At 46.3% G+C, this 18,047-nt stretch overlaps 1 protein-coding gene across 1 annotated transcript in view; it reads left to right on the plus strand.

Annotated features, from left to right (window-relative positions):
• TMEM185A (transmembrane protein 185A) overlaps positions 1-18,047 on the plus strand; it is a 152,018-nt gene that overhangs the window by 55,613 nt on the left and 78,358 nt on the right. The window contains exon 4 of the mRNA XM_078688635.1: positions 7,778-7,861. Coding sequence (XP_078544761.1) covers positions 7,778-7,861 — 84 coding nt within the window. The remainder of the gene's footprint in view (positions 1-7,777; positions 7,862-18,047) is intronic.

Consider the following 18,047-nt stretch of genomic DNA (forward strand, 5'->3'; position numbering starts at 1 on the left):
GGTAACAGTGCCAAGGGCAGAGGCAGAGGAAACAACAACTCCCGTTCCTCTGCCGCCAACAAACAGTGACTCTCTGTCACTGCCCCCCGACCATCCAACACCTGTCGGGGGGAGACTCCAGCAGTTCCTGCCAGTCTGGACATCCATCACCACAGACAGGTGGGTAAGACAGCTTATCCAGTACGGTTACTGTTTGGAGTTAACATCAACTCCACCCACCATTCCCCCAAGACAACGTCCTATGTCGGCAGAGCACTTGCACTTATTGCAGCAGGAAGTTGTGGTGATGCTGCAAAAAGGCGCAATCGAGCTCGTACCAGTGGAGGAGGAAGGCACAGGGGTCTATTCCCGGTACTTCCTTATCCCAAAAAAGGACGGATCCCTCAGACCCATTCTGGATCTACGCCCCCTCAACCTGTATATACTGTCAGAACACTTTCACATGCTTACACTGCAGCAGATTCTTCCCCTGCTGAACCAAAGGTACTTCCTAGCAACCTTGGACCTCAAGGATGCTTATTTCCACATACCACTCCACCCATCCCACAGAAAATACCTCAGGTTCACCATTCAAAACAGGCACTATCAGTTCAAAGTCCTACCCTTCGGAGTGACCACTGCCCCCAGAGTATTTACAAAGTGTCTGGCGACAGTTGCGGCGCACCTCAGGAGGCAGAACATACATGTCTACCCTTACCTGGACGACTGGCTCGTTCAAGCAAAGTCGGAACAACAGTGCGCCGCGGACATGTCCCACACCATTCACCTCCTTCACAGTCTGGGGTTCTCGCTAAACTACCCAAAGTCGCACCTTCAACCAGCCCATGTGCGGCAGTATCTGGGTGCGACAATAAATACCCTGACTGCTATGGCTCAGCCAAACCAGGTCAGGATCGACAACATTCAGTCGCTGATCCAGAGGTTCAGACCGCAACACTCCCTACCAGCGAGAGTGTTCATGCAGTTGATAGGCATGATGGCCTCCTGCATCTTCATAGTCCCGCACGCAAGGTTGCACATGCGGCCACTCCAAGAATGCTTGGCAAATCAGTGGACACAGGCTCAGGGACAACTGACAGACCTAGTGTTGGTGACCGGTCGGGCATACAACTCTCTGCATTTGTGGAATCCACACAACCTTTGCAAGGGACGACCGTTCCAAGAGCCTGTGCCACAGATTATCCTAACAACGGACGCTTCTCTCCAAGGGTGGGGAGCTCATGTGCTCCACTACACGGTGCAGGGACTGTGGTCCACCCAGCAACAGAAGTTGCACATCAACTACCTGGAATTGATGGCAATCTTCATGGCGCTCAAGTCCTTCAAAGTACATCTGTGCAACAAGGTCGTGTTGATCCGGACGGACAACATGACAGCCATGTACTACATCCAAAAGCAAGGAGGTACTCACTCGCCACAGCTGTCTCATCTAGCTCAGAGCGTGTAGAAGTGGGCCATTCAGAGGAACATTTTCCTCATGGCAGAACACCTCCCGGGCAAGGACAATCAGATGGCGGATCTGCTCAGCAGATACAGCCATCAAATGCACGAGTGGGAGATACATCCATCAGTACTCCACCCGTACTTCAAGCAGTGGGGTCATCCAGAGATAGACCTTTTTGCCACAAAGGAAAACGCAAAATGCCAAAGCTTTGCCGCCAGGTTCCCTCACCCGGAATCGCAAGGGAATGCGATATGGATGAACTGGTCAGGCAGATTTGCGTACGCTTTTCCCCCAGCGCCTCTCATTCCGCTGGTGGCAAGAAAGCTAAAGCAACACTCGATGACGCTCATCCTGGTTGCTCCAACGTGGGCACGCCAACCATGGTACACCACGTTTCTAGAACTTTCCGTGGTACCGCATCAAAGGCTGCATCTCTCCCCAAGCCTCTTGACGCAGAACCATGGCGACATTCAGCATCCAGATCCGCAACAGCACAACCTGGCGATCTGGCTCCTGAGGTCCTAGAGTTTGGCTACCTCAACCTGCCTCCGGAATGCATGGATATCATACGAGAGGCAAGAAAGCCCACTACCAGAGCTTGCTATGCAGCAAAATGGAAGCGGTTTGTCATTTACTGTACAGAACACAATATCAACCCGCTGGATGCATCCATTCCTAACATCATCTGCTATTTGTTACATCTTTACAAATGCAATCTAGCGTACGCTTCCATTCGGATACACTTATCCGCCATAGCGGCTTATCTCCAGAACAGGCAGCATCTCTCTGTTTTCAGGGTGCCTGCCATTAAAGCCTTCCTGGAGGGACTGAAACGAGTCATTCCTCCGAGAACACCACCAGCTCCAGTGTGGAACCTCAATGTGGTCCTCACTAGGCTGATGGGCCCACCTTTCGAGCCACTGCACTCCTGCGAACTTCAGTTCCTGACATGGAAAGTGGCATTTCTCATTGCTATTACATCGCTCAGACGTGTTAGTGAGCTGCAAGCGCTCACAGTCCAGGAGCCATTCATACAAATTCATTCAAACAGGGTAGTACTACGCACTAATCCCCAATTCCTTCCGAAGGTGGTGTCACAGTTTCATATCAACCAAACTATTGACCTGCCCGCATTCTTTCAAAACCCACAAACAGTAGCGGAATGAATGCTTCATACATTGGACGTTAGGAGGGCGTTGATGTACTACATTGACAGAACACAACACTTTAGGAAAACACAACAACTTTTTGTTGCCTTCTCAGCACAGCACAAAGGCAACCCTATTTCCAAAGCAGGAATAGCCAGATGAATTGTGGAGTGCATTCAAATCTGTTATCAAACAGCTAAACGTACTTTAACAATACCCCCAAGGGCGCACTCCACACGCAAGTTGGGGGCCTCCATGGCTTTCCTGGGGAACATTCCTTTGGAAGACATTTGTAGAGCAGCCACGTGGTCTACACCACACACATTTACCAAACATTACTGTGTCAATGTGCATTCCAAACAGCAAGCAGCTGTAGGACAGGCTGTTCTCAAGACACTCTTTCAGACTTCTGCAGCTGGCACGGGCAACCGCCGTTAATGGAGGGACTGCTATGTATTCTATGCAATAGATATGAATTTAGCAGCCCACATGCCTCGAACTGAATATGCTACTTACCAGTATGCATCTGTTCTTGGCATGTAGGGCTGCTAACATTCATATCGCCCGCCCTCCTCCCCGGTGCCCGTAGCGGCTGCAGATACTCTCTTGCATTCAATCATTAGCATGGACATCCTTTACACTATTTCACTCCATCTCTGCCACAATGGCTAAAAACAATCTGGGGATGGAGTCGATGCCCATGCGCACTGTAGTCCAGGGGAGGAGCCACCTATCTCGTGATACTTCGAAGACTCTTCCAGGACAACAATGTGCAATCATCCGGACCCAACACTAGGCGGCGATCTATGCAATAGATATGAATGTTAGCAGCCCTACATGCCAAGAACAGATGCATACTGGTAAGTAGCATATTCATTCTATTCACTGAAATGGGCAGGGCGTACTTGGGTGTCCCTTGTGGGGCCGAAAGGAACAAGTAAACGCTAAAGGCCAGCGTGGTTAACATTTGTACTAGGGGCTCTATAGTTATATACCACTTCTGACTGTTGTCCGTATTGTCACGAGGGGCATTACAGATAACAGCCTGTGTAGACTAAGGGCAACCACCTTTCAAACAGAAGCTTCAACAGTCTAAACAGGAAACATTAAACATATCGATATCATCAAATATTTCCGTTCGCAAGAAGTGTTGTAGTGTAGTTCCTATATCCCTGATAGGCTCTGCGCATTGGAATAATATACACTATAGATTTGACATAGGACTTAGGTCAGTATGTCTCCATCGAGTACATTAAACTTAATTACTTGTGTGTGCCAGCTAACTCAGAGGTCACTAGAAACTTCTCGAATGAACTAGAAGGAATTAGTCTCTGACAACCACATAAACAGGACAACTTTGTTTCCCTTAAAATCGGAACAATCTCTTCAGAGTCGTGGAAACAATAGATTACAGTTTCACTCAGTCAATCTTGCATGCTTTGTTTCTACAGAGTTGCACAGAAATAGAGAGAGATGTGCGTTTCAATAAAAGGGTTTATTGAACAGTCTTATTTCTCATGCAAGAGATATGAACTGCTACAATCGTAAGACAGAATGCGAAGTATAATACGTACAGAGTTAGCAGTAAGATAAAATAATACTGCAATAGTATGGTCTGTAGCTCCGAGATATATATATAAATACATACATAAATAACACAGGCTAAAATACTCAACTGATGCTTCTAAAATAATCCTACCCCAGTGTACCTAACTTAAGTATAGTACGAGGGAAGAAGTAGGTGCTGTTTAGCTATAGTTTAGTTTAGTTGTGCCAAGAGTTGCCAAAAGTTTCTCTAGGTTCTAATCTGCTCCATACCTTAGAATGAGAGAGGTTGGTATCTCTTTCCCGGGACTCAATCTCTAACACCCCGCAAGGGGAGTCAGAAACGCTGGAGCTGGATTCTCGGCGAGGAGGAGCACAGAGTCTGGTCAGTGCTTCAGTTGGGGACTTGACTTCCTTCGGGACTTGCTGTGGCGAGCAGCGCCGTGCAAGTAGGTAGCTGAACTGCACCGTGCCTTACCATAGCAAGTGAAGGTATATTTATACTTTGAAGGTGTTTAGGAATGCCAGTGTTGACTTACAAGTCAGGCATAAGAACGTCATGAATGAACCCCTAAGGAATAGATGTTCATGCATAATAAATTAGTTCTTGGAGAAATCAATATCCAGGCAAGGGGAACTCCTAAAGGCTTAAGAGTTTGGTTTTCCAAGAGCTTGTTGTGATGAAGAGGATCGGATGTAGTTGACCATGCCTGTATGTGGCTAGCATGAGCAATGCCTAAATAAGGGCTGGATTTCTATGCCTAAATAAGGGCAAAGTGAATTGTACTTATATAAAGGCATAAATCGGGAAATCTATCTACTGTATCTAAATCGACACACAACAGTGTAGTGTGTAGGCTATTAGACGTGCATGCAAATCTTGCTTTTCCGGCGTGGAGAATGAGTTGTAGGTACATGACAGCAGTTCCAACTGGGTCAGATCGTGTTGGCCCACTGGTATTTCACGAGTTTGTGCGAGTCAATGTCAACTAAGAACTGGATAATGCCGTCTGTGGAACTAGATGAGAGTTTGATGTTAGCCCCCCAAGCATAGTCAGCATAGCTTGACGTTGGCCCACCAAGCTAGGGAGTTGCTTTGACGGACCAGGACGTGACAGTGAGGACCTGTGACCTCTCCCGGTGGGATCTTTGCAGCTCCACCTAAGACTAGTCCTAGACATCGGAGAGTTAGACGATGTTAGCTAGTCAGGTGGACATTAGATGTTCAGTGCAGCCGCGACAGAAGAGTCTAAGCATGTTTGTAGTTCTGCTGGGTTCGTGAAAAATAGAGTTTTCCTATGGATGACAATCCAGAATTTCGAAGGACCTGTGTATCCTTATGGAATGTTGTGGTCCTTGAGAGACTGGCGGAGGGCCAAGAAGTCTTTTCTGATGGTTACCGTGTCCTTTGAATACGCCTGCAAAATATTGATTCAGGCTCCATTCCCGAGGAAATGTTGAGCTTTCCTCATATGTGGGAATATGTCTTCTGTGTGGCGATAACTTAGTGTCTAAAAATCATGGCTCTATTATGCAAGTTAGGAGGGTTAGTGTGTGGTTTGCCCATTGGAACTTGATGAGCACGTTCTATCTCAAAGTCTCAGTCTAATTTGATTCCCAGGGTGCGGGGTAGCCACACCTACAAAGATTTGACACAGGAGTTCTTGAAGTCTTCCACTATTCTTGTTAGCCTGAACATGTGCAGATTACCTCTGCGATTCCGATTTTCAAACTCTGAGATGTCTTTCATCAGGGCCATGATCTTGTTGGTAGCTGCGTCTACTCTGGTCTTCTCATAGGATGCAGAGTCCTCCAGTGTACCAATCCTTGTCTCTACTTCTGTTAGCCTGCCTGCCATATTCTTAAAGTCATTCCTTAGGGTTTTGAAGATTGTGGTGCATGGCATCTCTGTTTGCTTTTGTTTCTTGGGCTAGGATATGTAAGGATATGTAAGGTGCCAAACCGCTGGATGATCATATCCAGCCTGGCCATGGAGTCTGTTTTACGTTTGATGGGGAAAATCTGGCAACTGAGCCTCCATGTCGATTTATCTTTGCACCTGTGATCTGCCATCACGGGGCGGCTGCGAACACAGGGATATTATGTGGTTGCGCATCCGTAAAAATTGTTTACAGGGTCAGCAATAGTCACTTGGTGGAGAAGGAATGTAGCTTCATCATTTTTCATGAGGTTAGCAAGTGTTTTGTTGGTCAATTAATATAGTGGGGTATGTTGAGCAAGGCCGCACCGGACCCCAAAGACCATTTAAATTGTAGATGCAGGACTGGAGGTGGGGTCATGTGTAGCACTTTTTTTGAGTTCGGTCACCACCAGTATAATCTCTGTAGACAGATGAAACCTAGCATCTGACTTCATTTATCCTGAGCCTGGGGTAGTGGCTTGGGGTGCAGGCAGGGGCACTCCTGTCATTTTGTTTTTTAGGGAGGCTGCTAATGTTGCATGATTTTTTAATAGTCATTAATAGTCATCGAGGACTGCAGAGTGGAATGGTAAGTATGGCCACTGATTAGCGTTCTTCAAGTATGCACGGGGGTCCTGAGGGCCCTGGAAATAGGAGATTTGAAGGCAGTTTGGTGGGCCTACTGCGCACAGAAGCACTGGAAACTGCATGACAGGGCGCAGAGCAGTCGAATTAAGTTGCCATTTGGCTTAGGCTCATGTCATGCCCCCTTCAGAACTTACTTTTAACATCACTGATATCAAGTAAAATTAATTATGTAGCAACGGTGGATAAAGTAAATTATCAAGGTTTTTAGGAAAACGTACAGCCCTGGCGTTTGAAGGACATAGGCTTCCACCAAAAAGTGATGGGTGTCCAGTCTGCCCTATTTAGTGTATTGGGCCTCTCTGCTCTGTAAAACTTCTGGCAAATGCCCTGCTTCTGCTGAACCTTAAATAATGTCTATTTTCTATAGCAGAATTGTACATGTGTCTCAAAAAAATCTATATCTTTATGCAACTCTAACCATTACTTGTTACAAAGATCTGAAGGCGCAAGTGAATCAGTAATTAGAAAGGAGAGCATGTCTTGGTTAAGGTCGTCATGTCTATATAATGGTCTTTCCAAAGAGTAACTATGTAATGGATCATGTTGTTCAGAAAATCTGTTCTAGTATTCATCTGGCCCTTAACGACCCAAGTTTAGACACTCCTGTATAATACCATGGTATCTGTGAAATTTGCCTGTTTTTTAAGACACAGCTATTGCCAAAGGACCAGTTTGCAAAAGGTGTACTTTTTGAATTCGTAAAATACCTGCAGCCTTATATTTAGCCTTCACACGTGGTCTGTGGCAGCTGACTGGCACAGACAGGAGTTTCCCCTTGGTTATGCTCAATGGTATAGTTGCTTTTTCCATGGCAATGAATGTTTCCTTTCATGTGACCGGTTATTTTGGTTGGGGTTGTCCTGCAGCAACTAACACTAGGAGGTGAGTTGACGAAAGAGGGTTCCTTAGATGAACGTCCTGAGAGCAAAGTTAAAATATTTGTAAAAGTTCGGGACTTGTTACCCCACTCCTACGTAGGGTGCCTAGAATTATGCTGAACATACTACAAGTGATTAACGTTTTGTCCTCTATCATAATGTAATTTTACTATTATCTTTTTCTTTTTTGCAGCTCGAAATCCTGTGCTCCGTCAATATTCTACAGTTCATATTTATTGCACTCAGACTGGACAAGATCATCACCTGGCCCTGGCTTGTATGTATTTATTTTTGCCTTTTATTTAGACTCTACATTTAAGGTTTTAGCGAGATTTAAGTTAATATTTAGTGCAGGAAATGGAGTGGATCCCTCCGGATCCCAGGTCTGACAGTTGTTTATTGAGCCTGGTCTGGGATGGTCTCAGTGCAATCTGCTGTCTTTTTCTCGGTGTACTTTTCCATCATCCCTTAACATCACTTAACCCCTCAACCCTACCACCCCACATCGGCAACCTCCTCCTTCCCCCTTCAGGTGCCTCAGATGTTCAATCACTAACTGACCACTACCTTGACTCTATGAATACAATAGTCAATGAAGTCGCCCCTTTGCAACTGAAGAGAGTCTCCACCAAAATCTCTAACCCCTGGTATGATGACAGACTCAATGATGAGAGGCGTAATATGCGAATGGCAGAGCGCACCTGGAGATCGGACCCTTCAGCACTGCATCTCAAAAAGCTTAAGAACAAGAGAAATGTCTACTTTAGGAATATAAAGCGCACAAAGTCGGACTTCTTCAGCCGCCAGTTGGACCAAGCGAAGAACAGGCCAAGAAAACTGTTCGAGCTAATCCAGACCCAAACAAAGGCACAACCCACACAATCAAACAGCACAACAAATGGCACCCCACACTGTGAAGCCCTCTCTGCTTTCTTTAAACTAAAGACTGACAACATAAGAAATGACCTCATCATGGATGTAAGCCGATACCCCAACCACACCAGAATGGCAGACACTCAACCTAAAAACAAGGCATCCTGGCAGTACTTCGATACCTATTCGGAAGAAGCAATACACAAACTGCTCTGCACCTTGAAGCCCTCTAATCACCTCACAGACCCCCTACCTGCTAATGCTGTAAAAGACTTTACCCCCTTGCTCCTCCCTCTCTGGACCAAGATCATCAACAGCTCTTTGCAGCAAGGCCACATTCCAGACTCCCTTAAGGTGGGGCAAGTCACGCCTATACTCAAGAAACCTACTGCTGATCCGTCTGACCTAAACAACTATCGGCCCATCACCAATATCCCCACCCTGGCCAAACTGCTGGAGAAATGTGTCCAACTCCAACTAACAAAACACATTGATCAATTTGACCTCCTCAACCCTCATCAATCAGGTTTCAGAGCGAAACATAGCACGGAAACAGCTATGACACACATAATTGATGACGCCCTCCAAATTCTGGATCGCAATGAGTCCTGCCTCCTCATCCTTCTTGACCTCTCGTCAGCATTTGACACGGTCAAACATGAGAACTTGCTGGAGCTGCTAAATACTCGAATGGGGCTATCGGGAACTGTTCTCAAGTGGTTTTCGTCCTTCCTTCACAATCGGTCTCAGAGGTTCAAGATCGACAATGTGCTATCTACACCTATGCCTGCAGATCTAGGTGTTCCACAAGGATCCACCCTCTCCCCTACACTGTTCAACCTCGTTATGGAACCGCTCGCCACCTTGCTTCAAGCATCCAATGTTCAATTCCATATGTACGCCGATGACACACAACTCTATCTAAAGTTACAATCCCCGGAAGATATCAAACATCTGAATTCCACGCTTATTAACACCCAATCTTGGCTGGCCAATAATCACCTCAAACTAAACGCGCTGAAAACTGAGTTCCTACTCATCTCACCCCCGGCGAAAACGTCCTCCACCCAAACCTGGCTCAACAACCTAACAGCACTCAATGTCCAACCTACCATCGTGGACTCGGCGAAATCCCTAGGCATCACACTCGACGCCAAGCTCAACATGCAGCAGCACGTCAGCAAAGCCACTAAAGCAGCTAATTTCCAAATTAACACACTGAGGAAAATTAAACCCTTCCTCCCGGCCAAAGACTTCCAAACTGCTGTACAAGCTTTAGTCATCCCTCGAATTGACTACGGAATTGCGGCCCTCAGCGGTCTCCCGCTATCCACAACAGCACCCTTAAGAGCCTCCCTGAACGCTGCCGCGAGACTCATTACTGGCTCTAGAAAGCATTCGCACATATCCCCAGACTTAAAGTCTCTAAAATGGCTGCCTTTTGAAGCCAGAATACAGCTAAAAATTGCAGTTATGACACACGCGGCCGTGCACCACAAGGCACCCAACTACCTCGCTCAAAAGCTGTCTATATCAGGAGGCTCGAGAACCAATAGGAGCACAAAAAATCTACTCCTGAAACCTCGTAGATTCCGGAAAGCGAAAACTTACAAGCGCTCCTTCTCAGGAATGGCACCCAGGATCTGGAATGCGCTCCCGCCTGAAACCAGGCTGATCTCCTCCACGGCACTCTTCAAGAAAGAGGTGAAAACCATCCTTCTGGCCAAGATCTCCTGATCGCCATAGATGTTGGTTCAGAGACTCCGCATTGTATCACTGCTCACCCTATCCCTTGGCACTACACTTTACCTGTAGAGTGGCACTACTACGCTACTCTCTTACTATCGACCAAGATATGATACACGTTGGTTTACTGATCCACCTGAACACCTCTGTATTGGGATCAATGACTTGTACTGTCCTATATTACTTCCCTACCTGATTGTATATGGATTGGTTTTATGTATGCTTTTTATTATCCATGTTATTACCATCTTATTGTTATTGTTATTGTCACCGTGTTATTGTTGCTTTACCCATGTTATCACCATGTTATTGACTTTTATACTGTTCCCAGTATCTCTGTTGACCCCTACTGCCCCAACACTGTCTTTGTGAAGCGCTCTGATATCTGTAAGGATCCTGTTCGCGCTATATAAAACTTTGAATAAATAAATAAAATAAAATAAATAAATCCCGACACATTCAGCAGTGCCCTATTGTTTGCTTTCCTCCGAGCACAAGCCTGCAGGCGACGAGGTGGCTTTCCTATTTTGAATTCCTGCTCCGCCACAAACAAAACCGAATTCAGGGAGCCATTAGCCTTTTACTTCAGATGTGATCCTGGCTGGGAGCCATCTAGAGCCTATCACCTAGATGCCAGTGCAATGTAGGGAAACCAAGGTACACTGCTGGTTATCACTTCACTTAAGAGAAACTACGATTTGGAGGCAAGTTTTTGACTTTGATATATGCATGGTCTGTAAGAATGTCATATGTATTAGTCGTATGAGTAGTTACACATATAATTTAAATGGCACTTAGTAATTCATTTTGTTTATTTAATTCTTTTATAGCGCTACTCCAGTCCCCATATAGGCTAAAAGAGTGCTTTACATCACACACTCCCATTATACACTGACAATAAATCATAAAAGTGTGTATATCAGTGTCAATTATGTGCTACATATGACAATAAGGGTTAAAATGTGCAGGACACCCGTATTGTCAATTCTGTTAAAAGTGCATGGTCGGGAGAAACAAAGTCGGGTTTTAAATTGCAGCCAGAGGCTGCAGGACTGGCCAGAATAAGTTTTTCCAGTAGTTGAAGATTATGTCTGAAGTTAAAATCTTTGACCAGGAAAACCCGTTTGGTCTATCCGATCTCTGAACCTTCGTAGTCAGCCTGAAGTTGCGCCTAGATCGCAGTCCATTATGAACTGTTGTCTCTTCGTCGGGCTTCACTTTTTCTAGCTACTTTTTTGTCATAAAACTTTACAAATCCATGTCTCCTGTTCCACTACATACATAAACAAAAGGAATCCTACTAGCAGGGAAGTGTTACCCACAGGGGTGTGGGAGCACTTAGTGTTTTGTAAAATACCCCTCACATACCAAAAGGCCCCTTGGTGTCATGCTTCATCATAGGGGTCTTCGCACCCCTCTAACGGGATGCGGCGTGCTGCGACCTAAGACTACGCGGGAGCACTGACGTCAATAACTGTGTGGTGCAAGTGATAGGGATATTTATATGAGTGGTGGGATTTTAGTGAAGAATAAAAAGTACCTGGCTCGTGGGTGTATAGGAAAAACTTTATTCACAACCCCGGGCTGCCCGTGGAGTAAGAATCCTACTTCATTACTCTACCTCCCTCCTTTGTTAAATCCTGTTCCACTACACCTAGGCTGATGAACTTGGTGTCTTTTTGCACATTCGACTTTTCTCTACTTATCTAAATTTGTTTAGGAATTGCTTGCTGCTTGTGCTATAGCCATCAATGGGTGAGCAGAGATTCTCTTAGAAGTGGGGTTTGACCTAACCAGCGCACGTTTTTTGAGTTGGCACGGGTGTGCCCCTCCCAAAATAATGAAACCAATTTGAACATTTCTCGTGCCACTTAGATTTTATTTCCATATACGTGTTTTTCCCCCATGTTTTATTCATTTTGTAATAGTACGCTTACATAAACAGTATAGAAAAAGATTATCTTAACCATTTTTGCATCTTGCGAACCTGCAGATACAACAAAGATCAGCAGCATGCTTGGATGTGCTTCGGGTCCAAAATGTCCTCAAATTTGTCAGATACATAAACCCCAACATAATTGTTGCCCTCTCTTGTGGAGTGTTAGTGCATAGAGTGGTACACACTGTCGGAATTCTTGTTTGTTCGAGACCTCCTTCCATGGGCCCCTGATTTTTTTCTAACTTCCCTGGATATCCTTGTGCTTGTTACACTATCCTTTGCCTGCATACACCAGCCCATATTATGTGTCCAGTATATTACCTGAGGCAAAGTCTCAGCCCCCCCACAACTGCACAATGTCTCTCCTATAGCTATCACTAGTGCTGTAATGCATAACAAAAGCATATACTTGGATATTGACTGCTATCCCCTCATTCCCAGACCTACCACCTGCACACTCAGATCAACACCGTAGACCTTGTAAGATAGCTGTGTACCCTCCCCAGAAGTCTTGCAGCCTTGGACCCTCCCTTAACACATGGATCAAAAGTACCCCCCCTCGATTATACCTGCAATAGCATCAATCATTAGCTCACCTGCCCTTTCTTCAAAGTCTGGTATTAGTATAATAAACATGATGTAATATCTTAAGTGGAATGATTGCGACCTCCCTTCCTTATTTACATGCAACTCCCAACTCTGTCGTCAGTAACACCCTGATACTGTTCCCATTTGTCTTTTATTTATCTAGGGTTTGCAAGCAGTTTGCGTCTGGAGAGGGGTAGCCAGAAGTCTACACTCCAAAATCTGTCATCTATATGGCATATCTAGCCGCTTTATATTGCACCTCAATCAATCAAACCATTTATAGAGCGCGCTACTCACCCGTGAGGATCTCAAGGCACTGAAGGGGGGGTGCTACTACTGCTCGAAGAGCCAGGTCTTGAGGTGTTTCCTGAAGGAGAGATGGTCCTGGGTAGTTCGTAGGTGTGCGGGGAGGGAGTTCCATGATTTGGCTGCCAGGTAGGAGAATGATCTTCCGCCAGTGGTGGTTCTGCGAATCTGTGGAACGGGGGCAAGGCTGGCGGAGCTGGCGGGTGGGCGTGTAGACGAGAGGCGGCTGTTGAGGTATTCGGAGCCCATGTCATGGAGTGCTTTGTGTGCATAGGTGAGGATCAAACAACAACAAGATCCCTATACCTGGGGTGATTAATACATTTCACAGACATGAGTAAACATCACTTCAGATTTTATTTTTAACATACCGAAGTGGACCCCTGCTATCTATCGCAGTGTGGTCCATCCTCTAATGTCTAATTGTCCCCACTTAATCTATTGTTCCAGAAAATTAAATACTAAGGTCTCTATACAACCAGTGTCCAGGGTGATGTCCAACAAATGTCTGCCTTCTTTACTGGCAGTACATCTATCCACACTTCACCACATGTGCACAAACCTAAAAAGGAAAAATGTGTGGTGGAGAGGAAGGCACCTCACGGGCGAACAACCCTCGGGGATGTTGGCAGATGTTACCAACTCAAAGCCCCTTTCTCATCATCGGTTGCCTTTCAATCCAAACAAAAAGCAAAATGAGTACAACACATAAACTGAAATGCGTGTGCAGGTGCAAAATAAAGAGTATCACAACATTAACTCATAACGGACAGAGTGACATAAAATCAACAGCCACACCCACTCAATTACTTTATTCTTAGATTCAGTGTGAGCTGCCCGCGCTTGGTGGTCACAATGCGCAGTTAAGGTTGCCACGGGCCCCAGTTTTTTCAAAGTTTTTTCAAGGCTTTGATATAAAACACGAGTGAAATTAGCGCTGCTGTGCAGTTTCATTGTATAGGGTCTGAGTGTTTCATACTATCTTTTCTCATTTCCTGTAGATTGACAGTGCAATCGGTTTTAAACGATTCTAAGTGTGATTTGGTCAGCCGGTATGAGTTGCCCATGCTGGCCTGGGGTAATTATAATGATTACTGTACAATTACATCACTATAAGGATATTTGCAACCATTACTCTAATGTGGAAACCTATGAATCCATATTGACTCTTGGGCATGTCTCTGGTTTTTATTTGTGTCTCGATCCAACAGTGTTCCGAAAGGATGTTCAAAAAATTGGTGCAGTGACCGAGTGTTGAATACCCTGATGAATCTGCCGAAATGTTTGGGGCAGTGAAACATGTCGGTATCAGGTACTGGTAGGCGATATTAAGCTACCAACCTCTCTTTTAACTCTTCAGCTCACACTTGTTGTGATACTCTTTATTTTGCACCTGCACACGCATTTCAGTTTATGTGTTGTACTCATTTTGCTTTTTGTTTGGATTGAAAGGCAACCGATGATGAGAAAGGGGCTTTGAGTTGGTAACATCTGCCAACATCCCCGAGGGTTGTTCGCCCGTGAGGTGCCTTCCTCTCCACCACACATTTTTCCTTTTTAGGTTTGTGCACATGTGGTGAAGTGTGGATAGATGTACTGCCAGTAAAGAAGGCAGACATTTGTTGGACATCACCCTGGACACTGGTTGTATAGAGACCTTAATATTTAATTTTCTGGAACAATAGATTAAGTGGGGACAATTAGACATTAGAGGATTGACCACACTGCGATAGATAGCAGGGGTCCACTTCGGTATGTTAAAAATAAAATCTGAAGTGATGTTTACTCATGTCTGTGAAATGTATTAATCACCCCAGGTATAGGGATCTTGTTGTTGTTTGACTGTTTAGAGTGGAGGGCGATCCCTTATATACCTTTCCAGATCCCTCTTGGCTCCTTCGTGTTATTGTTTGCGTAGGTGAGGAGCCTGAATGTGATCCTCTTGTTGACGGGGAGCCAGTGCAGGTTTCTCAGGTGGGCGGATATGTGGCTGTGGCGAGGGATGTCGAGGATGAGTCGTGCGGAGGCGTTCTGTATGCGTTGTAGTCGTTTCTGAAGTTTGGCGGTGGTTCCTGCGTATAGGGTGTTTCCGTAGTCCAGTCGGCTTGTGACGAGGGCCTGGGTGACCGTCTTTCTGGTTTCGGTAGGGATCCACCGGAAGATCTTACGAAGCATGCATAGGGTGTTGAAACATGATGACGAGACGGAGTTGACTAGCTTGTTCATCGTGAGGAAGGGGTCCAGGATGAATCCCAGGTTGCGTGCGTGATCCGAGGGTGTCGGTGCGGTGCCCAGCGCCGTGGGCCACCAGGAGTTGTCCCAGGCAGGAGGGGATTGTCCGAGGATGAGGACCTCCGTCTTGTCTGAGTTCAGCTTCAGGCGGTTGAGCTTCATCCATTCTGCGACGTCTTTCATTCCTTCCTGTAGGTTGGTTTTGGCGGTGGCTGGGTCTTTGGTGAGGGAGAGTATCAGCTGGGTGTCGTCGGCGTAGGAGATGTTGTGTTTGCGTGCGATGGCGGCGAGGGGGGCTCATGTAGATATTGAAGAGGGTTGGGCTGAGCGAGGATCCTTGGGGTACGCCGCAGATGATCTCGGTGGCTTCTGAGCGGAAGGGAGGGAGGCGGACTCTCTGGGTTCTGTCGGAGAGGAACGAGGTGATCCAGTCCAGGGCCTTTCCTTGGATCCCAGTGGTGAAGAGACGGGTTATTAGGGTGCGATGGCATACGGTATCGAAGGCTGCGAGAGGTCCAGGAGGATGAGGGCGGTTGTTTCTCCGTTGTCCATCAGGGTCCTGATGTCGTTTGTGACTGCGATGAGGGCGGTTTCGATGCTGTGGTTGGCTCGAAATCCGGACTGGGATGGGTCGAGCGAGTTTCCTCGAGGAAAGCAGTCAGCTGCTTATTGACAGTCTTCTCGATGACTTTGGCCGGGAAGGGAAGAAGAGAGATGGGGCGGAAGTTCTTCAGGTCATTGTGGTCCGCTGTGGGTTTTTTCAGAAGGGCGTTGATTTCTGCGTGCTTCCAGCTCTCGGGGAAGGTGGCTGATGCGAACGAGCTGTTTATGATGTTCCGGAGATGGGGTGAGATGATGGTGTCCGCTTTGTTGAAGATGTGATGGGGCAAGGGTCCGAGGGGAACCTGGAGAGGATGGTGTTCATGATGTTGGTGGTGTCTTCAGAGCTGATGGGGGTCCAGGCGCTGAGGGTGGTGGTGGGGGTCGCTGGTTTGGTGACTGGAGGCAGGGTCTGGGGTCCGAAGCTGTCGTGTATATCTGCGATCTTTCGGTGGAAGAACGTGGCGAGGGAGTTGCAGAGTTCTTGTGATGGTGTGATGTCGTCGTTGCTGGAGCTGGGGTTGGAGAGCTCTTTGACGATGTTGAAGAGTTCCTTGCTGTTGTGGGTGTTGTTGTCTAGTCGCTTTTTGAATCATGTCCTTTTGGTGGAGCGGATCAGCTGGTGGTGTTCACGGGTGGCGATCTTGAGGGCTATCATGTTTTCTGTAGTTCGTCAGTGGCGCCAGGTTTTTTCGAGGGTTCGGCAGGATTTCTTTGATTCTTTGAGGGTGTCCGTGAACCATGGAGTTTTCCTGTTGCTGGTCACGCCTGGGGGGTTCTTAAGTGGTGCGAGGTTGTCGGCCCAGTTGGTGATCCACTGTGTGAGGTCGTGGGCTGCGTTGTTGGTGTCAGCGATGTTGGCTGTAGGTATTTAAAACTTTAGGACACTGCTGCTCGTGCTGGGACGTTGCTCTCCTGTCTGCCATGAGGGAAGGATCTTGCTGAATAGCAAATGTCAATTTGTTAACCGCCACCAGCTGAGCACCCCAATAATATAACTTGACTCAGGAGGGCAATGCCCACATCGTATGGACCACACATTAAGGTAGGCAAAACAATTCTAGGTGGATCATCATCACATATCATTGACCTAGTGATTGTGTTCCCGGTTTTAAATGATATTGTCTGGAGCCTCTTGTGGTATATTTTGTAGCACATACAGGAATTTAGTTTATTTATTTTTATAATTTATATAATGGACCCACACAGAATAAACCCTGAATGATCCATAGCGATGAGGTGTTCAGCTACACAATATAGGCCGATGGCCAACGCTTCAGTCATGTTATAGCCTCAGCGACCATGACTACGACCACTTCTAGTGTTTGGTCTAGGCTAACCCTTTCCTCCTGCGTTAAGGAAAGAATGTGGATATCCTCCACAAATCTCTTCACTTCTTCCTTGGTATATTTTCACCTGGGCTGGGATAATAGTTGTAGATAGCGCAGACTTTTGCAACCTATTTCAGGTGTGGCTTTTGCCATAATTCCAGCAGTGGATTTAATCACTGCCTCTGTTCCTCCTCTTGGTGGGCCAGCCACACATGCAGTTTACCTGTCTTATTGCCCACCTCAGAAAGACACTGCTGGGAGGCATGGAGGAGTTTTCTTGCCTCGTCTTCCAGTGTCTCTATATTCTTTCCTGGCCAGTGCGATGCAGTGTGCCAAACCCGGTACTAAATTAATAAGTCAGTCCCACGCCCACTCCCACTGTGTTAGGCACAATACATTCTAATTCTCCCATAAGTCTTATATTTTTATTATGTTTCCCAGATCTCTTGGATATTAACTTGCCCCATATTACCATTTTACATGCTTCTCAGAGTGCTATCTCAGATTTTACTAATTTAGTATTCTCCCCATATTAGCCATTGTATGCCTGTAACAAGTATTTCTTCGTGTCCCAGTCTCTAATACCCCATGGGTCCAGTCTCCAGGTGGGCATGTGTGGGGTTGTTTCAGTCTTCAGTCTAGTACATAATGGGGAGTGCTCTGAGAGTCCTAGTAGTAGGTAGTATGTGTCCATATTTATTTCCTTGTGTCTGAGGCACCCAGTATGTAATCCAGTCTCTGGCACAAGTTTATGCTGCTGGAGGCATTTGACTGTTGTTTCATCAGGGTGTACCTCCCTTCATAGATCCGTCAGTCCTATGGCCTACACAAAGTCTCTCAACCTATTG

This window comes from Lissotriton helveticus, chromosome 4_1 (genome assembly GCF_964261635.1).
Source record: "Lissotriton helveticus chromosome 4_1, aLisHel1.1, whole genome shotgun sequence".
NCBI classification, from domain to species: Eukaryota; Metazoa; Chordata; class Amphibia; order Caudata; family Salamandridae; genus Lissotriton; species Lissotriton helveticus.